The sequence below is a fragment of the Papio anubis genome, chromosome 6, assembly GCF_008728515.1.
Source record: "Papio anubis isolate 15944 chromosome 6, Panubis1.0, whole genome shotgun sequence".
Lineage (NCBI taxonomy): Eukaryota > Metazoa > Chordata > Mammalia > Primates > Cercopithecidae > Papio > Papio anubis.
The window spans coordinates 41271618-41284573 of record NC_044981.1 but is presented as its reverse complement, the minus strand read 5'-3'; the positions used below and the strand labels follow the sequence as shown (position 1 = coordinate 41284573).

Sequence of the window (12956 nt, the reverse complement as noted above, 5' to 3'; positions counted from 1 at the left end):
GCCCGGCCAGAGTTATTTTTTAATACAAAATTTGGTCAAATATGTTGAATCCAAAGAGAAACATGTTAATTCTGGACTATGTCTTATGTGAAACCTTTTATCACTTAGCTTTCTCCTTGTCCTTGCAGAAACAAAATAAACACAACAACTGAAGAAAATCTCCTGTAGAGTGAGGCTCACTTACCTGACTTTTCACATGACCCCCACTTTTCCTTCCATAGCTAAGGATCTATGTGACAGGAGTAGGGATGGAGGCCAAAGGTGTACAGGACCAAACCTCCTCACTGACCAGCTTCATTAATTTGTAACTGTTTGGAAAGACCAAACAATTAAAATCCTATCCCTTCCCTAACTGGGGTAAATTGATTTTGGTAACGGTAAATCTATTAAAATAGAATTCCCATTGAACACTTACCCTTCTCCTCTGGGAAAAGCAGCCATTCCTATTTGCAAAATCAAGACAATCACAGTTGCACATTTTCCCAAATCTTTGGCTGTATTGCAATGGTTGTTTCATTTTGTAATCTCCAACTAAACATTTCCTAACCATGGATTAACAATATAGTTACTGACTGGTTTCTTTTAACAGTATTTATCCAACATAACAAAATAAACTGCAATTTGTTATACTTTTTTTTTTTTACAAAACATTTTATAAATATTTTTACAAAATGTATACAAAGCAATTTCAAGTGAGACATACTATACAAATGAAGGTATTTAAGCAAATAAAGCCCACACCACACTGACAGCGAGTGACGCGTCCTCTTTAAGTCAAGTCAGTCTGTAAGGCCTCCCTAATCTAACAGAATCTACTAAATCCTTCAGAGCTAAAATATTTCTTTTTCGTAATTGCCAGATTAAAATTTTGCTTCATCTTTAGGAAGTACTTAAGGACACAGAAAATCAAATGCTTAATAACAAATTCACACTTTTCCACGACAACAGAAAAAAAAAAAAAAGAAAAATGATTTTTGTGACTGAGTACAAATAGTTCTAAAACTTAACTTTGACTAATGAACCTGAAAAACTGAATGCTGGCCATCTGAGGCTGAGCTCTCCTACCCTGCACCAGAGGGGGCTCGACATGCGAGTTATGACCCATGTGCGTAGAACCTAATCACAGGAGTAAAATACATGTCATAATCTTCATTTGTCATTATCTAGAATCCTTCCTCCGTAAAAAGTAAACTTACATACAATGACACAAACATTTACAAGTTTCATTTTGGTAAATTAGGCTCTCCATTTGCTAGACAAGTGTTAGGGCTTAAAAACCCTTTAAGATGGTATATAGAAAAGCTAGGATTGGGACAGCAGGGCAGGATAGGGAAGAAAGAGAGGTGACAAATGTACATGAAGCTTATCTTGTCTCTTGAGAATTCCACTGATTTGCAGTAATTAATATAACTCACTAGCAGCCCACATGAAGGCTTCCAGGGATAAAGTCCCTCAATGAGAAGAATTTGATTAGGAGGGATCATCTTGCTAGGAATTAGGGGAGCATGAGCCCTAAGGGAAGAAAAGCCTATGAAATCATGGAGTTCAGGGCAGGGTGTTACCCCAGGGCTACCCAAACAGAAAGTACCAACTGGCAAAACCAACTTACCTAATATGTTACAATACAGGAAAAAGGGCAAATCTGCAACTTGGACATTGGCACAAATAAGGAAAAAATGGTAACCCTAAAATGGCCCAGATTTTCCAATTTGTATTGGCTAGGGCATGTGGCTGGGGTGAAGGTACGTTGCTATTATGAAGATTGGCCATCTCACAGGGTTTTTTGTGTGTAGTGGGACACAGGGGCACCGGGGGTATAGGTCTTCTGTTGCTGTGTTTTCTAATCAGAAGCCTTCCTTTCCATAACAGGCCAATCTGGAAAAGAAATGCCCAACATGATGACAATGGGGGTCATCCCCATGCTGGCGACAGCCAGAAGCAGATTCTAGCAACACACTAAAGTGAAGACCAGAGGCTGCACCTCCAGAGCCAGGGAGATAAACAGAATAAATGAGAGAGTATGCACACTAAGAAGGAGAGTGAGTGTGCACACACTGTAACAAAAATGACCTCTGGATCCGAGCAGCTCAGATACACGCACATGTGTGTATGTGTGGGAGAAGAGTGCATACAAATACTATCATGTAGCTTTCCCAATGAGAGGAGATAAGTGATGGTTACAATGACATTGAGAATAAAGGTAACAACAGAAATGGGATAACCTGGGGCAGGTATACGAGAAAGGAAAACGGAGAACACTCCCTGACAAGAAATAAAAATAAATAAAGCAATAAGCCATGCTCACTAATATGAACACAGGCCAAACAGAAATCGTGACAGGGCATATCCTTTGGCTCTCAAATGGGAATCCCATGTCTCAGATCTTTCCTTTCAGTGGTGGGCTAGCTGGTTACCTTTGGTTTGTCTGTGTTTTGGTAATGAATTGCTGCCAGGGGTGACCACTGTTCTCAGACAAGAAGCATAAACAAGGCCAAAGTCTCCTTAAAGTTTAAACTGAAAAATTACAACATAATTTTCAAATGAAAGTGCTTTTGATGCTTGGTATTTGTTGTGGGAGAGGGTGCAAAGAGAGGTTAAATGAAACAAAATCCAGCAACAAACAAAAACATACATCATATGTTGACTATATCCAATTATAAAATGCAAAACTTGTTTTTTCTCAATAGTTAACATATATATGCTTTTACATATATACATATTAATATTATAACCTTCATGGCTCTATCCCGGCCTCCCCTGTACACTGTGCCTCTTAACTGGTTTCCATTTTCCTTTATTTAGCCTGGTGAAATTATTTCAAATTTTGCTGCTGTAACTAAGAACAGAACATTCCCTAGATGAAATTCAACATGGATATGCCTAAAAGCATGAGGTTTTGTCCCAGAAGCATCAGAAAAGCACTTGAACCATCGACAGGGAAGCACTGCAATGCCCTGCGTATGTGCTACTGGCTTTTCCACCAGGGCTCCGGTCCCTGGCAGCACAGCCAGCAATTTACTGCTCAAGGATGGCTGAGGGGGAAGAAGCATGTGGTCTTCCCCTCAACAACAACAACAAAACACACACACACACAAACCCAAAATAATAATAATAATAAAAACCCCCAAAACTAAATTTGGAGATGCAGTGGGATATTCTTTAAAAAGTAGCTTCTATCTGTCTCGTTTGATTTTAGTAAGTCTGTTCTTTTCAAATGACTTATGATTGTCAAAATCTTACCAAGGGCCAAGTATACTGTGGTCTCATTGAGTTACGGTGTTTTTAAAAAACAAAACAAATAAACAAAATGACTATAAGCACTTTCATAACACTTGAAATGAGTGGGGCCTATCAGACTGCTTTCTAACAAGGATTAATTTTACTAAAGGATCTCCCTGTAATCACGACAAGTATTGCTCTTAAACAAAGAACAGGATTGAGATTAGAAAGTATAACCTGTGATGAAAGATCAAGCAGGCTGGAGACAGGAGACCATTTCCATTTGCTTTTGCCAGGAAAGAATGTAACTGGTCCGGGGCCGGGGGGGTGCGGTCTCGGGTGGGGTAAGGGGAGGACTGCTGCTATTAACACTCTAAGATACTATTTACAGCTGCTTCTAAAATGGAGTCAGTTTCTACAACACCTTCACTGTGGTCCGGGATGAACTTTTCCAGGCAGTTTTCCTGTGAAGCCATAGGAGAAAAGTTGGGGAAATCTAACTCAACAGAGCCGCTAACCGTGGGGTCACTCTGGGGCTGCCGTCCTGCCTTTTTGAGTTCCAAGATGTTCTTAAATGTGGTTTCCAAGCTCTTCGTCAGCTGGAGATCTGGCTGGGGCTCGCCTGACCCTTTCATGATGTCTGTGTGTAAAACTTCATTCTTTGGAGAATTCCTCAGACTTTTGTCCTGGAAGGAATTGTTACATGTCATCTCCAAGTGCGAATCTGCTAGGATGCTTGAGAGTTTGCTCTCAGTACCGTGATCTGATCTGGATGAGGTTTTCCGGTGCCCTTCAGGGCCGGGAGAGCACTCACTGGCCTTCAGAGGCTCTCTCCGGCTGGCCTTCTCTTCAGACGTGCTCTGGTACTGAACTAAGCCCACTTTGTCAAATTTCAGTGCTCTGCCAAGGCATTCTGTTTTTTTAGAAATGTTTCCTTCTGCAGAGACCACGATGTGATTAGGCACTAGATGAAACTGGTCATGATTCATGGATTCTGTCACACTGGTTTTGGCTCGGTCTCTGCCTTGGGCCTTGGCCGGCGGATGTGGAGAGCTGCTTGCTTTACTGCCATGCTGGTCACTCCGGCCAAACTGTGTCTCATGAGCAGCTTTATCAAGTTTGAAGGAACAACAGAAATCAGCCTGAAAACCCTCTGGAAATGGGAACAAAAAGATCATTAGTGAGTGATTGGGACAGAGTACAGACTATACAGCAGACCTTCAGTGGGTCAGGTGCTGAGGGCAAAGCCAGCCCCACTCACAGAATCGATCTGCTTCACATACAGGAACATGCAGAAGCAGGACCCTGATCCTGAGAGGGCATCCTGTAAAGGCAGCCAAGGCTGTGGAGCCCCAGCTTCCAGATGGGGAGCTTAAACCTCTTGAAAAGGTAGATGCTTGATGACAAATTGGAAAATGTGATGGGCAAAAAGCCTCACTCAGTCCTGATCTCTAAGTATTATTTTATTTATTTATTTTTGAGATGGAGTCTTGCTCTGTTGCCCAGACTGGAGTGCAGTGGTACGATCTTGGCTCACCGCAACCTTTGCCTCCTGGGTTCAAACAATTCTCCTGCCTCAGCCTCCCGAGTAGCTGGGATTACAGGCACCCACCACCATGCGCAGCTAATTTTGGCTTTTTTTTTTTTTTTGAGACGGAGTTTTGCTCTTGTTGCCCAGGCTGGAGTGCAGTGGCGTGATCTCGGCTCACTGCAACCTCTGCCTCCTGTGTTCAAGTGATTTTCCTGCCTCAGCTTCCCGAGTAGCTGGGATTACAGGCGTCTTGCTACCACAACGGACTAATTTTTTTTTGTATTTTATTAGAGGCAGGGTTTCACCATATTGGTCAGGATGGTCTCGAACTCCTGACCTCAGGTGATCCACCTGCCTCGGCCTCCCAGAGTGCTAGGATTACAGGCGTGAGCCACCGCGTCTGGCCTAATTTTGGTATTTTTAGTAAAGATGGGATTTCACCATGTTGGTCAGGCTGGTCTTGAACTCCTGACCTCAGGTGATCCGCCCGCCTTGGTCTCCCAAAGTGATAGGGTTATAGGTGTGAGCCACCGCACCTGGCCTCTAAGTATTATTTTAAATTAGTTTTCAGCTAATGACCTCCTTGAAACCTCCTGAAAACAGAAATTAGGTCCTGGTATCAGCCTGGTTTCCTCCTTAGAGCAGAAGGGCCTGGAATGGGGCTTTGTAGGGAAGGGGGATAGACACCAGAAACAGAAAACCTATCTGTCTTACATACTTTCCGGGTGAAGACAGCTACTTGTCTTTGGGTGAAAGCACTTCAATCCCTTTAGACACATAGGAGAAACCTGGCATCACTTTGCCAAGACCACAAAATGAATAGCCAACACTCATCCAAAATGATATGGAAGGACAATGGGTACGCAGGAGCTGCGTCTGTGAGTGAGCACTGAACTGCACCAGGCTTGAGGAGCCAGAGGATGGCAAAAGAAATGTCCGTGAGAGGCCGGGCGCGGTGGCTCACGCCTGTAATCCCAGCACTTTGGGAGGCCGAGGTGGGCGGATCATGAGGTCAGGAGATCGAGACCATCCTGGCTAACACGGTGAAACCCCGTCTCTACTAAAAATGCAAAAAATTAGCCGGGCGAGGCGGCGGGCGCCTGTAGTCCCAGCTACTCGGGAGGCTGAGGCAGGAGAATGGCGTGAACCCGGGAGGCGGAGCTTGCAGTGAGCCGAGATGGCGCCACTGCACTCCAGCCTGGGCGACTAAGCGAGACTCTGTCTCACAAAAAAAAAAAAAGAAATGTCCGTGAGGATTTAGAACATTGAGGGTCCAGATGGAGGTAGGCAGACTGCTGTTATGCAAGAGTGGAAAAAGTGTTAACGCTGGAAATCATCGAAGTGAAATACAGCTTTGATGACATCTACAAAACAACAAAGAGTATGTATAGTGTGAACATGAATTTGTTCACCAAATTCTAAAATGTGAGTTTTAGGGAATGTAGACTTGAAATCTGAAAAGATGATTCCATCCAACAAACATTGGCTGTGCAGGCCAAAGAGGAGAAGGAAGTAGCTGGGATTACAGGTGTGAGCCACCGTGCCCAGCTCTCCCCAGAATTCACGTTCTACCTTCAAGTTTCTTACTCAAAGTTCACACAGACTCCCAAAGGCCCCATGGTCCCTGAACCATGGCAGGAGCTGTCCGCTACTTTCACTGCAATGTTTCTTACCAGGGTCTACAAGCGCCAGGCGCTTGTCTCGGGATAGGGAAGCTCTTTCCTCCTGGTTGAACATCCTATCGATCATCACCATCTCAGCAGAGGGATTGATTCGCTGAAAGAGAGAGAGGCCAGTCATTTCATAGATCAGTTTTAAAAAATTGTTGTTTTTGGAAAAAATAACTTACACATTGGTACAAAATTCAAAAGATGCTACAGGGCATGTGAAAAGTGAGCCTCCCTTCTTTGCCTCTTCCTGGTGTGCACCCACTACCACCCAGTGCCTCTCCCTGGAGGCATCTGCCTGCCTAGTAGTTTTCAGTACTCTTCTGGAGATATTTCTGACACACATAAGAATATATATGTACTATATATATGTGTGTGTGTATATATATATAAAGAAATATACTTCTTTTTTTTTTTTTGAGACAGAGTCTCGCTCTGCCGCCCAGGCTGGAGTGCAGTGGCGTGATCTTGGCTCACTGCAAGCTCCGCCTCCCGGGTTCATGCCATTCTCCTGCCTCAGCCTCCCGAGTAGCTGGGACTACAGGCGCCCGCCACCTCGCCCGGCTAGTTTTTTTGTATTTTTTAGTAGAGACGGGGTTTCACCGTGTCAGCCAGGATGGTCTCTATCTCCTGACCTCGTGATCCGCCCGTCTCGGCCTCCCAAAGTGCTGGGATTACAGGCTGGAGCCACCGCGCCCGGCCAGAAATATACTTATTTTTGTACCCAAACAGTAGCAACTATATATACTGTTCTGTATTTTTTTCTCCTCTATTTAATAATATATCTTAGAAATCTTTTCGAACCCTTGACCGCAGGTGATCCATCCGCCTTGGCCTCCTAAAGTGCTGGGATTACAGGCATAAGCCACCGCACCTGGCTGAGAACAATTATTACAGACTTTGGCGGCATTATTTTATTTTATTTATTTATTTTTAGACAGTTTCGCTCTGTCACCCAGCCTGGAGTGCAGTGGTGCAATCTCGGCTCTCTGCAACCTCCACCTCCCAGGTTCGACCGATTCTCCTGTCCCAGCCTCTGCAGTAGGTGGCATGACAGGCATGCGCCGCCACGCCTGGCTAATTTTTGTATTTTTACTAGAGACAGGGTTTTGCCACGTTGGCCAGGCTGGTCTCGAACTCCTGACCTCAGGTGATCCAGCCACCTCAGCCTCCCAAAGTGCTGGGATTATAGGCGTGAGCCACTGTGCCTGGTCTGGTGGCATAGTTTTAAGTAAGTAAATATATATATATATATATATTTATTTAAGTAAATATAGACACACAGATACACATTTACTCTATGTTGTATATGTATAGCTCAACCAATCTCCCAAGGTACATTTTCAAAGTTGATATCAAATTGAAAATGAGTTATAAGAGACCATGATAGGCTAAAGCCTATTTGATTTTAGAACTGCTTCTCAAATCTCAGATTTGGTCTTTCTATCATTTCCTGAGGTATCTTATTCTTACTCCTTTCTCTATTTAACTGGCACTTCAGATGAATTGCAGTTTCTATCTGGGATGATGAAAATGTTCTGCAATTAGATAATGGTGATGACTATGTGACCTTGTAAATGTACTAAAAACCATCAAGTTGTACACTTCATTTATTTGTTTATTCATTTTTGAGATGAGTCTCACTGTCACCAGGCTGGAGTGCAGTGGTGCGATCTCAACTCACTGCAACTCTGAACACTGAAATGTTTGTCTTTTCAGTAGAGACGGGTTTCACCATGTTGGCCAGGCTGGTCTCCAACTCCTGACCTCAGGTGATCCATTATTTATTATTATTATTATTATTATTATTATTATTTTATTGAGACAAAGTTTCACTCTTGTTGCCCAGACTGGAGCTCAATGGCATGATCTTGGCTCACCACAACCTCTGCCTTCCGGATTCAAGTGATTCTTCCACCTCAGCTTCCCGAGTAGCTGGGATTACAGGCATGCGCCACCACACCTGGCTCTTTTTGTATTTTTAGTAGAGATGAGGTTTCTCCATGTTGGTCAGGCTGGTCTTGAACTCCCAACCTTAGGTGATCCACCCGCCTCGGCCTCCCAAAGTGCTGGGATTACAGGCATGAACCACCGTGCCTGGCCTAAGTTGTACACTTTAAATGTAAATTTTATGGTATGTCAATGATCTCTCAATTAAAAACAAAACTAATTTTGACATTTGTCACCAGCTTATCTGTTCAGATGTGCCTCCAGTCCTTTCCCCACATCTCTGGGTTGGTGAAAGGCAGTAGACGGCATCAGAGTGTGGACCAGGGGTCAGATGATCCTGGCCTGTATCCAAGCTCTGCTAATGACTGCAAACTTCTTAGCCATCTGTACTCGAGCAAGTTACTTAACCAAAGCCCTGGTTTCCTTATCTGTTAAACAAGAGAATAGTACTGACCCACCAAGTAAAGTACAGCAAATGTTCACTGCTGTTTTTGTAGTAGCAGCTAAGTGTAAGTTTTTCTACAGTGTGAACTATCTGTGTCTTTTACATTATGTTCTATAATCCCTTGAACTTTTTACCTCTGATTTAGTGGCTGTGACCTGTAAAAAACAAATATCAGTAGCATGACTTTTACCATGGCATCTTCTAGGAGCAGGCATCTGTATTTGTTAAGCATAGCTTGGGTCCTTTTTAGGAGCTGAGTGGCAACTGTTTCAAATTCATTGTCCACTTTAAAAAAAGAGAGACAAAGAAATAGTAAGAGACTGTAAATCACTGACTAGGTCTTCTGTTTCTTAAGACTGAAATTCATTGCTCTTCCATTATTCAAACATGGCTTATCTGGGGCAATTTTCTCTTCTTAGATGAGCTGTTCCCTGGCTAAGCATCATCCTTCTACACCGCTTTGCCTCACTGTCCACTGATCATGGAAACTCATTTTATTACTAGCTTTTTTAACTTTAGGAAACCAAAAACATAATTCCTTTGATATCACCTATAAAATAAAACCATATAACAGACTCGCAATAAATATCAATGAGTAGAGAATGATCTACTAGTTTAGATGACCTAAGCCTAATGGTATGAAAAACTAAAATAGCTGAAACAATGAAGTCCAACTGTCTGGACTAGGCAAACCTAAACTGTTGTGGTCATGTGGCTCTATTCTCTGTCTGTTGGTCTCCAAAGATTTGAACACCTTCTAATTCATTCTTCTTCTCAGTCTTCACACCCCTGTGGGTTTTTTTTTGAAGGAGCCTTGCTCTGTTGCTCAGGCTGGAGTGCAATGGCACAATCTTGGCTCACTGCAACCTTCGCCTCCCGGGTTCAGGTGATTCTCCTGCCTCAGCCTCCCGATAGCTGGGATTACAGGCGTGCGCCACCACGCCCCGCTAATTTTTTTGTATTTTTAGTAGAGATGGGGTTTCACCATGTTGGCCAGGATGGTCTCAAACTCCTGACCTCATGATCTTCCCACCTCGGCCTCCCAAAGTGCTGGGATTACAGGCATGAGCAACCACGCCCGGCTCTTTCACACCCCATTTAACGCTGGATCTTGACCCTATTCCTTGGTGTCCTAGGGAAATCCACAGTGGACTCACAGAAACCACTGTGCCCTGAGATTAGAGGTCGCTGCCAGGAGAAGTAAGACTTGTAGCAGCTGAGGAAGGGATTAGAAAAGAGGAGGGCACTGATACAGCCAGGCCTTGGCGGTGGTGGTGGGAAAGAGCACGGCCACGCATCGGGACATGAGGAGTTCCAGGTTTGGGGAAGGGGCCCTTATCTCTAAATTAATTAATTAATTAATTAATTATTTATTAGACAGAGTTTTGCTCTTGTTGCCCAGGCTGGAGTGCAATGACGTGATCTTGGCTCACGGGAACCTCTGCCTCCCGGGTTCAAGTGATTCTCCTGCCTCAGCCTCCCAAGTAGCTGGAATTACATGCACGTGCCACCATGTCTGGCTAATTTTGTATTTTTAATAGAGACAGGTTTCTCCATGTTGGTCAGGCTGGTCTAGAACTCCTGACCTCAAGTGATCCACCCACCTCAGCCTCCCAAAGTGCTGGGATTACAGGTGTGAGACACCGCGGCCGGCATTTTCTTTTTTTTGAGACAGAGTATTGCTCTGTTACCCAGGTTGGAGTGCAGTGGTGCGATCTCCACTCACTGCAACCTCTGCCTTCCAGGTTCAAACGATTCTTCTGCCTCAGCCTCCCAAGTAGCTGGGACTGAAGGCGTGTGCCACCACGCCCAGCTAATTTTTATATTTTTAGTAGAGACAGGGTTTCACCATGTTGGCCAGGCTGGTCTTGAACTCCTGACCTCAGGTATCGGCCTGCCTCGGCCTCCCAAAGTGCTGGGATTACAGATGTGAGCCACCATGCTCAGCCCTTATCTCTCACATTTTTGTCAGTTTCTTGATATGTGGCTAATGCTCTGGACTCATTTTGGAACCTCAGGGAATGCTTTTGGGAACTCAAGTGTCTAATTCATAAAACTACTAGAAACAGTTTGGCCAGGCACAGTGGCTCATGCCTGTAATCCCAGCACTTCCGGAGGCCGAGGTGGGCCGATCACCTGAGGTCAGGAGTTCAAGACCAGCCTGGCCAACATGGTGAAACTCCATCTCTACTAAAAAATACAAAAATTAGCTGGCTGTGATGATGGGTGCCTATAATCTCAGCCACTTGGGAGGCTGAGGCAGGGAGAATCGCTTGAACCTGGGAGGCAGAGGTTGCAGTGAGTTGATGTGCCACTGCACTCCAACCTGGATGACAGAGCGAGACTCCACCTCAAAAAAAAAAAAAAAAACCTTCAGGGTATGCATACTGCCTAAAAGCAAGGACTATGCGAAACCACTGTGTAGAGTGTCTAGTGCAAAGCCATCCCATCTGGAGCCAGCAGTCCATACAAAGCTTGGATTTACTGCCCCTAATTTGTCAATAAAATACTCTGACATTAGGGTAGCCTCCTAACAATTTTTTTTTTTAAAGAGACAGTGTCTCCCTATGTTGCCCAGGCAGGAGTGCAATGGCTATTTACAGGTGTGATCATAGCACACTATAGTCTCAAACTCCTGGGCTCAGGTGATCTTCTTGCTTTAGCCTTCTGAGTAGCTGGGACTACAGGTGTGTGCCCCTATACTTGGCTTCCCTTCAAAAAATATTGAGACGTGTAAGTCACGACCTTAAACAGGGACTGGGAAACTGAGTAAATAGGGAACAAGTTTGGTCTGTGATTAACAACAATCACCTGCCTACCATCTGGGGGTGACATGGCTCTTGCTCTTCTGGGGGGTGTCCATGGGAGGGTTTCCCAGTATCAGAGTAGTGCCTTAGGGTTCCAGCCTGCTTACCTTTTCTCAAGTCTTCTTCAGTGGGCATGGAGCCCTGGCACACGTGGTAGGAGAGCAGTCTCTGCACCGCATCACTTAGTGATCGGAAGTGACTTTTGTCCGGTGTCACAGTGTGGGCTTGGTCCCTCTGCAACTGCTGGAGAATGCTTTACAAGGGAAATGGCCAATGTCAATGTAGAGTCATGTTAGGAAATTAAATCTAGTCATATTTATTTGTACGCAAATAAAATAAGATATATAGGAATAGTACGGCAGTTTTTTCTTCAGTTTTATATTTTTTATACCACAGTGCGTTTATAGCTTAGTTTAGCTCCACAGAGGACTCAGACTATGACCCTGACCTCGAAAGCACAGGTTCCCACCAATCATTTATGTGTTGGCATCCCCATAAACCTTGGCAGTGCCTGACCAGTGGCTAACTAAGCTCATGCTAACATTTCTGTTCTAAACATGGGAGTTTAACAAACCATGCTTTTCCTCAGAGATTCTTTGTCTCTGAAAAGACAAAGAACTATTCTCCTTAAGAAGAGCTAACAGTAGGCTGAAACTACATTCAATATAGTTGAAATGTATATACTACATTTCAATATATTTGTAAGTCCTAATGAAAATAAAGTATAGGCCAGGCACGGTGGCTCACACCTGTAATCCCAGCACTTTGGGAGGCTGAGGTAGGTGGATCACCTGAGGTCAGGAGTTCAAGACCAGCCTGGCCAACATGGTGAAACTCTGTCTCTACAAAAATACAAAAATTAGCCAGGCATGATGGCGGGTGCCTATAATCCCAGCTACTCTGGAGGCTGAGGTGGGAGAATCGCTTGAGCCCAGGAGGTGGAGGCTGTAGTGAGCCGAGATCGTGCCACTGCACTCCAGCCTGGGTGACAGAGCAGAATCTATATACAAAAAAAAAAAAAAAAAAAAAAAAAAAGAAAGAAAAAAAAGAAAAGAAAAGAAAGTATAGAAAAAGATTTTCAAAGTATATATATAAATATATATATATATATATATGTATTTTTTGGGGCAGGGGTCTTGCTGTGGCCCAGGCTGGAGTACAGTGGCTGTCTGACCACTGCAACCTCCACCTCAGGACTCAGCTATCCTCCCAGCCTCCCAAGCTCAACTGGGACTACAAACCCATACCACCACCTAGCTGAACTGAGACAGAGATCTGCTCATGTTGAGCTGATCTCCAAACTGCTGGGTGCAAGCGATCCTCCTGCCTTAGACTCC

General features: G+C 44.2%; 1 protein-coding gene across 6 annotated transcripts in view; it reads right to left on the bottom strand.

The window, feature by feature from the left end:
* Positions 1–475: 475 nt before the first annotated feature.
* Positions 476–12956, bottom strand: part of BICRAL (BRD4 interacting chromatin remodeling complex associated protein like) — a 125773-nt gene continuing 113292 nt past the window's right edge. For all 6 annotated transcript variants that reach the window (XM_009205187.3, XM_031667087.1, XM_017957864.3 and 3 more), the window contains 4 exons: positions 11727–11872; positions 9003–9097; positions 6424–6526; positions 476–4372 (listed from right to left, as the gene is read on the bottom strand). In XM_009205187.3, coding sequence (XP_009203451.2) covers positions 3585–4372; positions 6424–6526; positions 9003–9097; positions 11727–11872 — 1132 coding nt within the window. In that variant the 3' untranslated portion in view covers positions 476–3584. The remainder of the gene's footprint in view (positions 4373–6423; positions 6527–9002; positions 9098–11726; positions 11873–12956) is intronic.